Source organism: Lytechinus variegatus, chromosome 17 (genome assembly GCF_018143015.1).
Source record: "Lytechinus variegatus isolate NC3 chromosome 17, Lvar_3.0, whole genome shotgun sequence".
Lineage (NCBI taxonomy): Eukaryota > Metazoa > Echinodermata > Echinoidea > Temnopleuroida > Toxopneustidae > Lytechinus > Lytechinus variegatus.
The window spans coordinates 10134356-10147434 of record NC_054756.1 but is presented as its reverse complement, the minus strand read 5'-3'; the positions used below and the strand labels follow the sequence as shown (position 1 = coordinate 10147434).

The 13079-nt window shown below is 35.8% G+C and overlaps 1 protein-coding gene across 1 annotated transcript in view; it reads right to left on the bottom strand.

Annotated features, from left to right (window-relative positions):
• Positions 1 to 13079, bottom strand: part of LOC121431427 — a 140732-nt gene that overhangs the window by 75885 nt on the left and 51768 nt on the right. The window contains exons 37-49 of the mRNA XM_041628996.1: positions 12218 to 12447; positions 11235 to 11371; positions 10520 to 10641; positions 9214 to 9393; positions 8579 to 8772; positions 6917 to 7056; positions 6008 to 6141; positions 4948 to 5142; positions 3722 to 3960; positions 2928 to 3058; positions 2258 to 2391; positions 913 to 1107; positions 106 to 233 (exon numbers count right to left, since the gene is read on the bottom strand). Of these exons, the coding sequence (XP_041484930.1) occupies positions 106 to 233; positions 913 to 1107; positions 2258 to 2391; positions 2928 to 3058; positions 3722 to 3960; positions 4948 to 5142; positions 6008 to 6141; positions 6917 to 7056; positions 8579 to 8772; positions 9214 to 9393; positions 10520 to 10641; positions 11235 to 11371; positions 12218 to 12447 (2159 nt within the window). The remainder of the gene's footprint in view (positions 1 to 105; positions 234 to 912; positions 1108 to 2257; positions 2392 to 2927; positions 3059 to 3721; positions 3961 to 4947; positions 5143 to 6007; positions 6142 to 6916; positions 7057 to 8578; positions 8773 to 9213; positions 9394 to 10519; positions 10642 to 11234; positions 11372 to 12217; positions 12448 to 13079) is intronic.

Here is a 13079-nt window from a genome sequence, read left to right as displayed (position 1 = left end):
CCTAGATCTCATCACAGCAAAGTGGAAAATCATGGGGTGGATTATCCCCGCTCTCCCCTAAATGATTTGAGTGGCAGATGATGATAAAAGGATTTGCATACTCACTGCTTAATGTCTTCTTCTGTCACAGGGGGATTCCGGAATAACTCATTGAACATTTGATTAAATCGCACACTCGTATTCCACGCTTCTTGCCAATCCAGGTTGGGGTCGTTGTAAATCAAGAGTGAGATCTTTAAAGATAAAAGGACATGGATAGAAGTTTACATTTTTTTTATAAAGTCACAAGCATTAGGCATGAGAGTCCTGCATTAAGATAAGCCAAGTCTAGTGCATTGTGCATGAGTCTCCCGCATTTAGGGACTCTTGGTCATTCCCAGAAAATCTCATCTTAATGTCTATAACACAACCTATCATATACATTATACAAAATATCTGGTCCCCGTCTTACAAAGACCTAACTCGTAAGTCTATGGAAATCCATCAGTGTCATTATTTTTTTCTACAGGAAATGTCCTTTGTAAAATGTCCTTTGTAAACAAAGCACACTGAATTTTCAATAAAACAATGAATGCATGAACATACATCATAATTAGAAAATATTTTGAACAAACATGCATAATAGTTGCGGTTGATCGGATCTTGGAGATTATGCCATGGGTAACGCGCGTGCCAATTTTCGTTGCGATCATACGATCGATGGCCGAGATCATAAGGGGGGCTGAATCTCAGCCCCCCCAGTCTTTTTAGGCGTCAAAATAGCCTAGTCTATTTAGGGTTAAGTTAGTAATATTTCCCTAACTAATCAGCTCTCAGCCAATCAGATGGAAGGATTCCAGTAGCTTATAACATTTCTCAGTGAAAAATGACTGACAAAAATATTCATGAAACACACCCATGATCTGCACTCACCTGAACGATCATACTGTTTGCTTGGAAGATATCGTTCAAGAGAGCATCGACACTTGTCAGGTTGAGGGAGCAGAGTATCATCTGGATGGTCCCGACGTCAACAGAGGAATTGAGTGCCTGGTTGAAGGTCTCTTGGAAGAGATTGGAATTACACACTGCTTGGAGAGGATCAGGGTTCATCCACACCTGCGTCCACTACGGATTAAAATGAAGTAAATATAGTAATAATAATCATAGCATTTACAATGTATGAGGCGCTGATCATCTACATGTAGCTGCCTATTCAATGGCACACTATATATTACCCCGGCTTCAGCTGCTAAAGTCGCTTCATGCATTCAAGTAATTAATCCTGCTGGGTACCCATTCACCTCACCTGGGTTGAATGCAGCACAATGTGCGTGAATTTCTTGCTGAAGGAAAACATGCCATAGCTGGTATTCGAACCCACGTCCATATGATTGAAAGGTGAGAGTCGCAACCACTAGACAACGACGCCCCCACATAAAATGAAATGGAAATCAAAGTTAAATTTCATGTGCTTCATCTTGAATATTACAGGGCCATGAAGTAAATGATAGAGTATTGAAGATAGAGCGAACTGATCATTGTGTGTTATATTTAGTCTTAAAATCTTTTCTTATAACAATCATTAATAGAGAGTTGTGCATAACCCTTTATATTTAGAGAAACTAAATGTTTTGCGAGAGGAAAGGACTTATCTAGCTACTCGGTAACATATTTATTGTGGCATGGAAGCACTGAGTAGTAGATTAGCATGTTACAAGAGTATGCTGATCAGAATGTTGCATTATATGACGCCTTGATAGATCTCATAATTTGATTGGTTGTTTGATGTCGATCAATTAGCCCATTTACGATGACGTCATCAACCGTGCAATTTTGGATCCATTCATTGTACAATTTTCGATCCATACGATTTTGTCTATTGCACGTGTGCACCTATAGACTCCAGGCACCACCAGTAAAAACACTTGTGTTTGCAGTGCGCATGATATGTACGCGACAATCAACAGACCAAGCTCACACTGCAAGCATATTTTGCATCCAAAATTCATAAATTTCGAATGACAAGGATCTATTTTTAGGTGTCATATAAACCAAATAAGGAATGTTTTTCATTCGTCTTAGATTAAATGAAGGATTCATTCAACTCTTCTACGCCTTGTCGAATGGATCATTCCATCTTTCACCTCATAAACATGCATTATTTGTATATTATTATGAGTCAGAACTTGGCAAGATTTGAGTTGCTGAGGACTTGTGCTAATGAGACTGTAGGTTCATACATGCATCTGCCTTATAGATATACATATATATATACCTTATCTGCCTGAACAGCCAAACCTAAGAAAGCATCGATGACCTCCTCAGAAACTTGTAGATCAGTCAACAAGTCCACAAGGATTGTAGGGTCCGGAAACAGTTCACTGAACGTAGGAATGGCAAAGTCTGTACCTGTGAGTTGTAGAGACAAAATATGATTGAATAACGATATAATGATATATTTGTGCATGAAGAGCACCAATATATCATTCATGTCATGCACAAATATATCATTCATGAGCAGAAGAGACAGAAGGAAGAAAAGTCAAGAATTTAAAAACAAGTCAAGAAGACTGGAAAGTAGATAAAGATCAAGAACACATTGTTCATCAGCATCATTAGTTTATTTTATCTTGGGGGATGCTGCTTTCATGATTTCAAGTCACAGTTCATCATCTCATACCTTAGCACATACATGCATGTATTACAATACGCTTAAACAGTAGTATCAGGCCATATAGAAATTCACCAATTATATTATTATTATCTTGTCTTGAGCATGACTTGTTTCGATCAGAACAGAATGTTTAACTATACATTATTTACCCTATCAACTTCTGAATTTATATATACATGTCTATGTTAGCTCCATACAGGGACCTAAAAGGGAGGTAAGCAGACAAGATAAACAATTTTACATCCTTTCACATGCATGCACATGTACTTACCATTGTTGTTTTCCAATAAATCAGCAACAACACCATTTATATACTCCATCAATTGGACCTGCTGTAACCATCCCTCTAGCATAGACACATTGAAACCAGGAATGTTTAATATCTCCAGCTGAAGAAGAACCCTGCAAACATAATAATAATACAATAATAAAGGAGCAGAGTACAAACAAGTTGTTTAAGCCTGTCACTCTGACAACATCTTGTTCAAATATTTGTTAGAGTGACGGCATTAAACAACGTGCTAAAAAAATTTTAACAGCGTTTTTCAAGTGTAAAATCTTGTCCTAGTGCATGCAATGACGAACAATGTTTGAATGTCATCACTTGTACATTGAATAGCAGATGAAATACATCTTCATCACATTGCATAAAATGTGATCACTTTTCTGTGCTTTTAATCTATATTCCAAATCTTTTCATTGAAAGGTCTTTTAATTGTAGTACAAAAAATCTTAGCCGATGAAGTATTTCATCAAGGCAATGCCAATGGAACTGTGTTATTTGCAAATTATTCAAATTCCAATGAATTTAGTATATTTCCTTTGATATACATGTATATTTCCATGTGTGCACCACATAGCAAAGTGCTATCACAACGTTTTTTCTTTATTATAAACCAGACAATACTTATTGTGAGTTGAATAAGCACAGTCTATGCAAAACCCCTATTGAGGTTGCATCCTTCAATTAACATTGCAGGAGGGATTATGCATGGGCGAAAAGAGTTGATATCTTACACTTTATTATCATAGAAGTCATAGAGTTACATAGAATGCATTACTCACATGTCAAGTCCAGGTATGCTGCTACCATTCAGGGCCTGCTCGGTCAGCCTCTGTAGCCACTGATTCACGATGACCTCCGACCTATTATAGACATCCTCCCACCAGATGGGGTCAACGGCTACATTCGGTGGGTTCATGACAAGGGCTCCAATCAAGTTAGAGAATTCCATCATGCGTATGGAGGCAGCGGTCTGGTTGAACGGTGGGAGGGTGGGATCGCCAGATATGATTCGCTCAATCTTCATTTAATGAATAAGTGAAGAGATTGATATTAATCAAAATTATTACGTGAGGATTTAAAGCAGGTCCAAACCTTTGGTAAAGGCATAATAATGTAATGTGATTATCATCTAACATTCAGGGCTTACATGTATATAAGTGTGGTTTCCATTGACTCTTTTTTTATATATCTGTTAATTTTCATTAAATTTTGAATGGATTTTGTTTTAATTTTAGTGCCCTCCCTAGGTAATGCCTTTGTACATTATCTATTCAATTCAGTGACAAAATATCAGAATGCAGCGAGTACATACAAGACCATGTATCCTGATATTTTTAGCTTATTCTATACTTGAAAGGAGATATTATATAGGAAATATTATCAGGCACCCAATCAACTAAATGCTCCAGTAAATTATAAAATCTAAATATAAAGGGACTTAAAAGTCAGTTTTGATTCCATATCATCCATGCCAAAACAGATTTAGGACCTATGTTCATATAATATGAATTAAATAAAATGAAATTCAGTTGTTATAATTTTTATGTGAATGCAGTAATTATTTCTTCAATCTCTGGAGAAACAGTGGATGAATCGTTATTTCGAAAATTTCTACAGTATTGGTCAGACAGTGGGGGTCAATACATTAAACCAAATAAATCACATCTGATCAAATGTTTTTCAACGTGTAACAAATCAAATATAACAACCAACCAAAAATAAAACTCATATCAAACAAAACAAAATCATATTCAACACACCACAAAACAAAATTAAAAAGAAACAAATCAATTCAAATCAAATGATACTAAATTAGTCCAAAGACAATTAAATTGAAAATCAAATGTACCAAGCAAAACTAAACAGAAATGAGAAAAAGAAAACAACATAAATCGAATCAAATGAAACATAAAAGTACCACAAAAGTCAATTTTAGACAAATACCAAAATCAGATCACATCAATTTAGGTCAAACTAATGAAATAAAATTCCTAGTGTTTCACACCTGTATGGCAATGTCAGAGAATTTGAACTTCTGATCTAGCTCAGCGAGGACCAAGGTAAGATTAGTTGTGCAGAATGCCTCTTCTACCTGCGTGATGTCAGTGGGCGAGTCTGGAGGAAGCATGAAGAATGTCGAGAATTGCCCCGACTCACATAGTTCCACAAAGACATTAGGTGTGTTTATCAAGTATATTAGCTGAAATATAAGCACAAGAAGAGAATATTAGAAGGTAGTAACTTGCTGATATAATGATGATGATGATTATGATAATCTAGAGGAATGATGAAAATTTCCCCTACTCACACAGCTTCACAAAGATAAACACAAACTGATAAACACACAAGTGAGGTTATCAGGTACACATATTGAAACATAAGCACAGGAAACTAGTAGTTCCTAATAATTTGCTAATGATGATCATGATGATTAAACATTACTGCATGGTTGAATATGCATTCTTCTAAGAATTCCAAGAAAACCATTGCTTAAAAATGTGATAAATTTCTTATAATAAAATCACACTCAAAATCTTACCAAAAAAAATGTGGAAGCATGGCAAGATATTAAATTTAATTTCAGTCTTTAAGTTGTCCATACTTGAATGGAAATACTCAAAATCATGTGGTACAACCTTTTTCTGATTTCTACAATGATTGCAAAAACAGTGAGGGGGGAAACATTCCACTCAAAACCCCTTGCATTTAAGAAAAATAATTCAAAGCACTTCATGAAAATATATCTCAGTATCAAATATTACATATACAGGTTGTGTGGTCTAGAGGTTAGAGCACTGGACTTGTAATTGTAAAGTTGTAAGTTCAAATCCCTGTCCTCCTCCACTTTGATAAAAAATACCCAAGGGTAATTTCTGTCATCTATAAGGTCATTAATGTTTACTGTGTAATTGGTTGTACACCAGCTTGGTGTTAAACTAGCAAATAAAAAACTGTCTTGCCAAGATCCTTCAGGAGTCACCATACCATTTCAAGTATATATACATGTAGAGTATAAAACTTTCATCATTACAGTTTTTTAATGATACAGTATTTTGATACTTCACCTTCTGTTGGTCTACAACTAGGGTCATGAAAGTGTCAATGATCTCAGGGGCGATGTTGCTATGACTGAGCAGTTCTCTCACATACAAAGTATCTCCAAACAATTCATCCAGCCTCGGGAGTGTGTAGGTGCCACCTATAAATACATGATATGAAATAAAATAGTAATACATTTATGTAACAGCAACACTGTACATCAAATGAATGCTGTTACTTCTACTCATAACCTATCTGCAAAACACTTAGGATGTCTTAGTCCCATCATACAAAAGTCGTGATTTATCCAATCAGCATCAACTGCATGGAAATTAAATAATGTCAGAAGTATGCCTACCAAAAATTTACATTATTGTCCTTTTATCCGCGAGTAGGATTACCCCACACTGAATTATCAGACAAAATGAATTTATGAGTATACATCATATCAAAAACAAATTTGAACATTTCGAACATTTTAGATGATGAATCCATGAATATTATGATTCATCCAGTAATCTTGAAATAACAGTCAAAAACTGAATCATCTACTGGAATTTGTTGAACTTCCTACGGGAAGTTCAAAGCCGTCTCTCACGGGATTAACTTCCGCCCCTGGGGAACCAAGTGACACTACGGTCGACTGACTCTGGCGCGGAGTCACTTGGAAAGACGTGATTGGCGTTCATTCGCCTGATGAAGCCAACAGCGGTTGGTGAAACGTCGCGACGACAGAGAATTGTAAGTTAATACTTTCAATTTTCAACAAATTCCAGTAGATGATTCAATTTTTGACTGTTATTTTAGATGATGACATTGCTGGCTTTCCATAGTTCTGAATTCTTGGCTCAATCGCAACTCTTTGAAAGACCAATCCCTGACGTATGAGGAGCTAAAGAAAAGCAGAATATCATTAATTTGGTTTTAATACGCACCTTGAAACATCTGGAGCATATCAAGAAGCACCTGTGTGATGTAATCATTCAACCTGGCCTGTATCAGGAGAGATGGATCCGATGTTGCAATCTCATTCCAGACCTGATTGATCAACATGGGCAGGTTACCCACACTCATGCTGTATGGGATAGAAAAAGAAAAATAAACTTTACTTAAAGGACAAAATAAAACCTTTGGAAGAAGATAGCTTGGGTGAAAACAGAAAAATCAAAGAAAGAGATCAGCGAAAGTTTGAGAAAAATCGGACAAATAATGAGAAAGTTATGAGCATTTGAATATTGCGATCAGTAATGCTATAGAGATCCTCAAATTGTCAATGCGACAAAGATGTGTGATGTCACATGTGAACAACTCTCCCCATTACTTCAGTATATATTTCACTTAAATTACCTCTTTTACCACATCTATCAGTAGATCATGTGTTCTTTCTCTAGGAGGGCATGTAATACAGATTTTTAAAGAATTCATCATGGATAAAGAGTTTGTATCACCATAAAAAAAGCAAAAAAAGACATTTTAAGGGAATTTTATAATCCATCAAAGGGAAAGTTGTTCACATGTGACATCACACATCCTTGTCGCATTGCCAATGGGAAGATCTCCATAGCATTATTTAGTGATTGCAATATTCAACTGCTCATAACTTTCTCATTATTTGTCAGATATTTTTAACTTTCTCTGTTCTTATTCTTTGATTTTTCTGTTTCGATACAAGCTTACTTCTTCCAAAGATTTCATTCCCCTTTAATATTTTATGCACAGTATGTGCACACCATGCATGATGCATGACTGCGCAGTAACAATTGTGTCACAATTGCTTCACAAGGATTACTTTTTCGCCAAGTTTGTGAATAACCTTATATCAGAAGTAGTTACAAGCAAACATGCATATAAGTTGTTCTAAATAATTGCTTAATTTACACATTATACAGATGTAGGTAAAAATAATAATATTGTCTTGCTTTTCTTTCAGAAACATCAAATATATTGCCCTTAAAAGAACCATACTGCCTTTGTCTAAAGACTCAGGCCAATATGATTCTGTTGCGGGCGACATATTTGATGTTCCCCTCAAGGCCAGTCAATATTATATAAATATTGTATCATATTTTATACGACAGAAGAGAGAGACGGTTCATTGTCATTTGATGCAAAAATGGGTAACCCGAAGTACCAAATGAAATCTGCATTCATAACTATTTTTTTTTATAGTTACTCTGTATGGCTACCCATGACTTTATTCGCTTGTGTAATGAAATGGCGGCCTCGCTACCACAATACTTTACCAAGTGGATAACATTGATATCACTATCACTATTATCATTATAACTGTTGTTATTATTACCATGATTACTATTATTTTAATCATCATTACTGTTGCTTAATAATATTACTATCATTGATATGGGGGTGTTTCACAAAGATTTAAGTATGACTTAGGTCGCAATTAAATGTCGACACGTACATGATATGCAACGCGCAATCTTATTGATCAATACGAAGTAGTGCACGTCCGCTTGGCATGATCTGACCAATGCTGTCATGCCTTTTATACTGCGCGCAACTCGGTATTTACGTGCGACTCTAAGTCATACTTAAATCTTTGTGAAACACCCCCCTGATTTCTTTTTTCTTCTTACAGGAATCTGGTCTCATTGAATGATGTGAGTGTGGTCACAAGAAGATATTCAGTCCGTTGAAAGATGCTTTGGAACCACTCTTCATTGTATTTCAACAAGGTCGGCGGATTCTCAAGGATGGTCTGGATGCCAAAGGCTAGTTTTTGAAAGTTTTCTATGATGGAGGTGAAGTTAACATCTTTCCCACTCTCAATCTAAAAAAAGGGGGAAATAAGAAAGCATTACACATGTATACTGTGATCCTATGAAAAAAGGAAGAAATTGATTTTCTTTAAACTTCAAAACTGATTATATTTCTTGATATTTTGAAATAATTTTCTCTGTGCTTGAAATAATGCCATAGTATTTGGAATTTTATAGCCCACAATCCTTAAATATGGAGGTTTGAAAAGCGAGTAACTATGTATTTCAAAATAAAGCAATGACACATGTTAATAATTTCCCTAAATATTGCATCTAGACTTTGTAAACAAAATCATGTTGTTGTGTAATTTTGGCACCAGATACCTGGGTCTGGTTTCAAAAGATGCGCAAGTCAGCGAGTGATGCAGTCAATAATAACTTGCGCAGCAGTATAGTGACAAAATTTGCTGAGGAGTGGGGGTGGGGATTAGGAAACTCTCTATACATCTCACCTCAATCAAGATAGTCTGTATCTCCTGCATGTACGCCAATGCCCATTGGTCATAGTTCACAAGGCAAATGGCTTGACGGGCAGCCTCTACGTCCACTTCAGGAGGTAACGTGACGTACATGCTCATGTATTGGGCATCAGAGCAAATGGCATCTAACCAGGTTTCATTGGCCACTAGCAACTGTTGGGGAATAATGAATCAAAAAGCATAAGTGCACGTTAAATGTTGTATGGTATGGTGGAACATACAAACTGTATATAAGAAACATATAAAGCATAAATTTGCTTGACAGTACAAGGTCCACAATTAGAAAGGGGATTCCTATGAGATATTAAAGCCTGTATGTTGATGCACAAGCATCTAGATCTTGCTCCAGCAAGACAATTGTGGCCTCAATAATGAATCTAACTGTCACATCAAAACAATTGAGGGGCAATGCACATCTACTTTGCGCAAAGTTTTTCTGCTAATGCATATGAACACTACGCAAGCGCATCTAGATCTTGCACGATTGTCACTACGTGTGATGGAGAATGATTGATGGACCGAAAATTCGAGGGGCAATGACCTCATCACCTCTTCAGACTAATTTATAACGTTTTATGACCCTAGGCTGATAAGATCACTGAAACGCACAAGTTCCATCACTGTGAGTGATGACTTATGAAGAAACTACCATTTTTCACATGAATGACTATTGACCAATTCCATAGCAAGATACATAGTATGCAAATACAATATTTGCCAACTCCAGACTTTGTGAAAAGTATTTGGAATACCATGATGTGCCAGTCATGATTTCTTCAGCCAAGCCTTTTTTTTTTCTTAATTAATCAGTCAACGGTCAGGCCAGGGAAAGAGAGATAAGGGCCCTGTCTCACAAAGAGTTACGATTGATCTGATCATCTTAAACTATTTGGAATTCCAACAATGTCATAATTTTTTTCTGCAGGAAATTTGAATGATGTCCTTTGTAAATAAATAAAGAGAAGCACACTGAAATTTCAAGAAAACAATGAATGAATAATAATATATCACATCTAGAATATATTTTGAACAAACATGCATTTTAGATGTTGATGTTTGTGGCTTTCCATAGTTGTGGTTGATTGAGTCAATCACAACTCTTTGCAAGACAGAGCCAAGGACTTCACCAAAGGGTGGAATTTCCAGCGGCAATACACAATGTCTGCTGGTCATACATCTCATTCAACTCTGATTTGCATCAGCTGTTACAGGTCAAGCATACAAATCGGGCCAATTTTCCCATAAAAAATGATGAGAAAGTGCCTTTAACACAACTTACCAAAGCTGTATCAACAGACCCGTGCAGGAGCATGGTAATGATATCAGGGGTGAGGTCCGAGTTGGCCTCGATGGCAGTAGCAATATCTGGTGGAAGTAAATCCTGTAGCGTGATGTTCTTCCCTTTAATAAAGAAGTAATCAACAGTCAATTAGACATCACTCATGGGAAATTCTTATCTTCAGCTCGTAATATACATCATTTCGAGTCTGTGGGGCTTGTTAGCCCTAATTTGCCAAAATTGTTGTGTCAATTAAACTAGCCTTGTTATCTGCCTCCATCCTTACAATAATGTCTATCTATACTTGTAATTAGAATTGTGATACATGTATATCATGCTTTATTTTTAGCAGTATTCGTAGTGTATCTGTCGGCTAGGTGGAGAGATCATCAGGTTACAGTAATTAGACTTCTACCCAAACTGCATTTGTATAATTATCTCTGTCAAGTATCGAAATTGAATTAGAAATGTCACATGTTTACACATGTAAATTGCTGATCCCCTTTCAAACATTATAACATTGGACTTTATTGGCATTAACAGTAGGAGTAAAATGACATATTATACAAATTATAGTTTGGAGATGGGGTGAACTAATAGTTTTCATTCTTTCACATTTTACAAAGGAAATAGCCTATAACATTAAGAAAAAATATGGTCAGGTATTGGTCTTCTAGAACTTGTTAGCTATTCTACACAATGATTTATGATATACCTGGAAGTGCCCAGAGTTTGGTGTTGGTGTATTCCAGAACAGCATTGATTGTCCTCAGCGAAGAAGCCATGTCAATAGCCCAGGACTGGTTGGCCATGATACCTTGCTCTAACATCAACGCTAGACTAGCAAAGGAACTGAAAAAAACAACAATCAATCCACATTGACTCACAATGATCCCACCACTGCCACAAATAGTGTAATGATTAAAATCAATTCAAAATATTTTGTAGGAATTTGTTCATGAATTAATCATCTTCGTTTGTTGTTTTTATTGTTGATCTCCTTCTACTTCTCCTTCTCCTTCTTCTCCTTTTCTTTTTTTTTCTCCTTCTTGCCATCATCATGATAATTATTATTATTTTTAACTCTCACTATCATTATTTTCTTGCCCCTCCTTCTTTGCCTTCCTCTTCTTTATCTTCGTCCTTCTCTTCCTCAGTGCCCCAAGCCTTTTCACGATTAGAATTTGGCATGCCAAAAATATGAAATCTATTATGTGTTGCATAATTATCATGAAACAAACGTATCGCCTAAAGCATTATGTATATTGTCTATACAGGAGGACATGTAAATCACCATAAGATTAAGTAGAAACATAGGCATCATACCAGAGACAACCTAGAAGTATTTAACAGCTAAAATAAATTTCAAAAACAGCGATCCAATGAAATATTGCAACTACACAAGGACATTGTCTGTCTGACATAAATTTTAGCTACTCCTGTGCATCAGCCATCTATACAGTAAATTTACTGTTTAAAATCTGTGTACAATGTTGTTTACTATACAAACCTTACAGTATTTTTTTATGTTTAAACAAGTGTTTAAAAATCTTACACGACAAGGATTCAATCAAGCAATGTTGTTTAAACTTTTAATTGTATGGTCCATATAGTAAACAGCATTGTATGAAATTGTAAATTACAGCATTTTTACTGTGTACATGTAGGCAGTGTTTGTTAACATTTTGAACGTCATACTTTGATATATCTGAAGGAGACCCTCCATAAAGCATCTGCTGTGCCCTGTTCAACCGGTCAGCCAGCCCTATCAATGTCGCCAGAGTCTCATTGACCCAGGCTTCATCGAAGGACAGTTGAGGAGGATTGACGATGAGATGTTCTATGGCCTGGTTAAGACCCTCCTGGGCTAGATAACCCGACGTCCAGTTATAGGAGACGGTTCTGTTGCTAGAGTCCAGGTATTGGATCTAAGAGAGTTGAGGTATCAAAATAGAAGAATAAAAAGGGAATTTACAATGTGGTCTTTGGTTATGAATTACAGAATAGAGGGTTACCACTCTTTCCTTAAACTCATCATTAATCCTGTCCTCACTTAGGGGTGAGCCTGACAGCCCCTCCAACCCCCCCCTTCTATATTTTTTTATATTTTTTTATGATTTTATTGCAGCCACTGTGAATTTCATACTCCATACAAATATAGCGTAATTACGGGTTATCTGGAGATTAAGTATACTCATGTCATTTATTGATTTCTTTCACATTTGGAAAACAAACATATTTTTCATGATTACTCAGTTGTCTTGTATTTTTCTACCAGTTTTCGTTGAAATTACATAAATATCCCTAAATGTGTGAAATATATTATGAATAATTATTTAATTAGTTATAAAAATGCATAATTGATAGAAATAAATAATACCATCAGATTGTGAAGATCCATTAGCATGCAATGTTCTAATTTAAATGATCATAATTTTTTATCATTCATTCTATCTTCCTCAAACTTTCATTGAACAGTTTCATTGAACAGTTAATTTCTCCCTTTCATATGAATTCACCTGGTTTCAATGGTTTCATTCTCTTTTAGTTTTTGAATCGA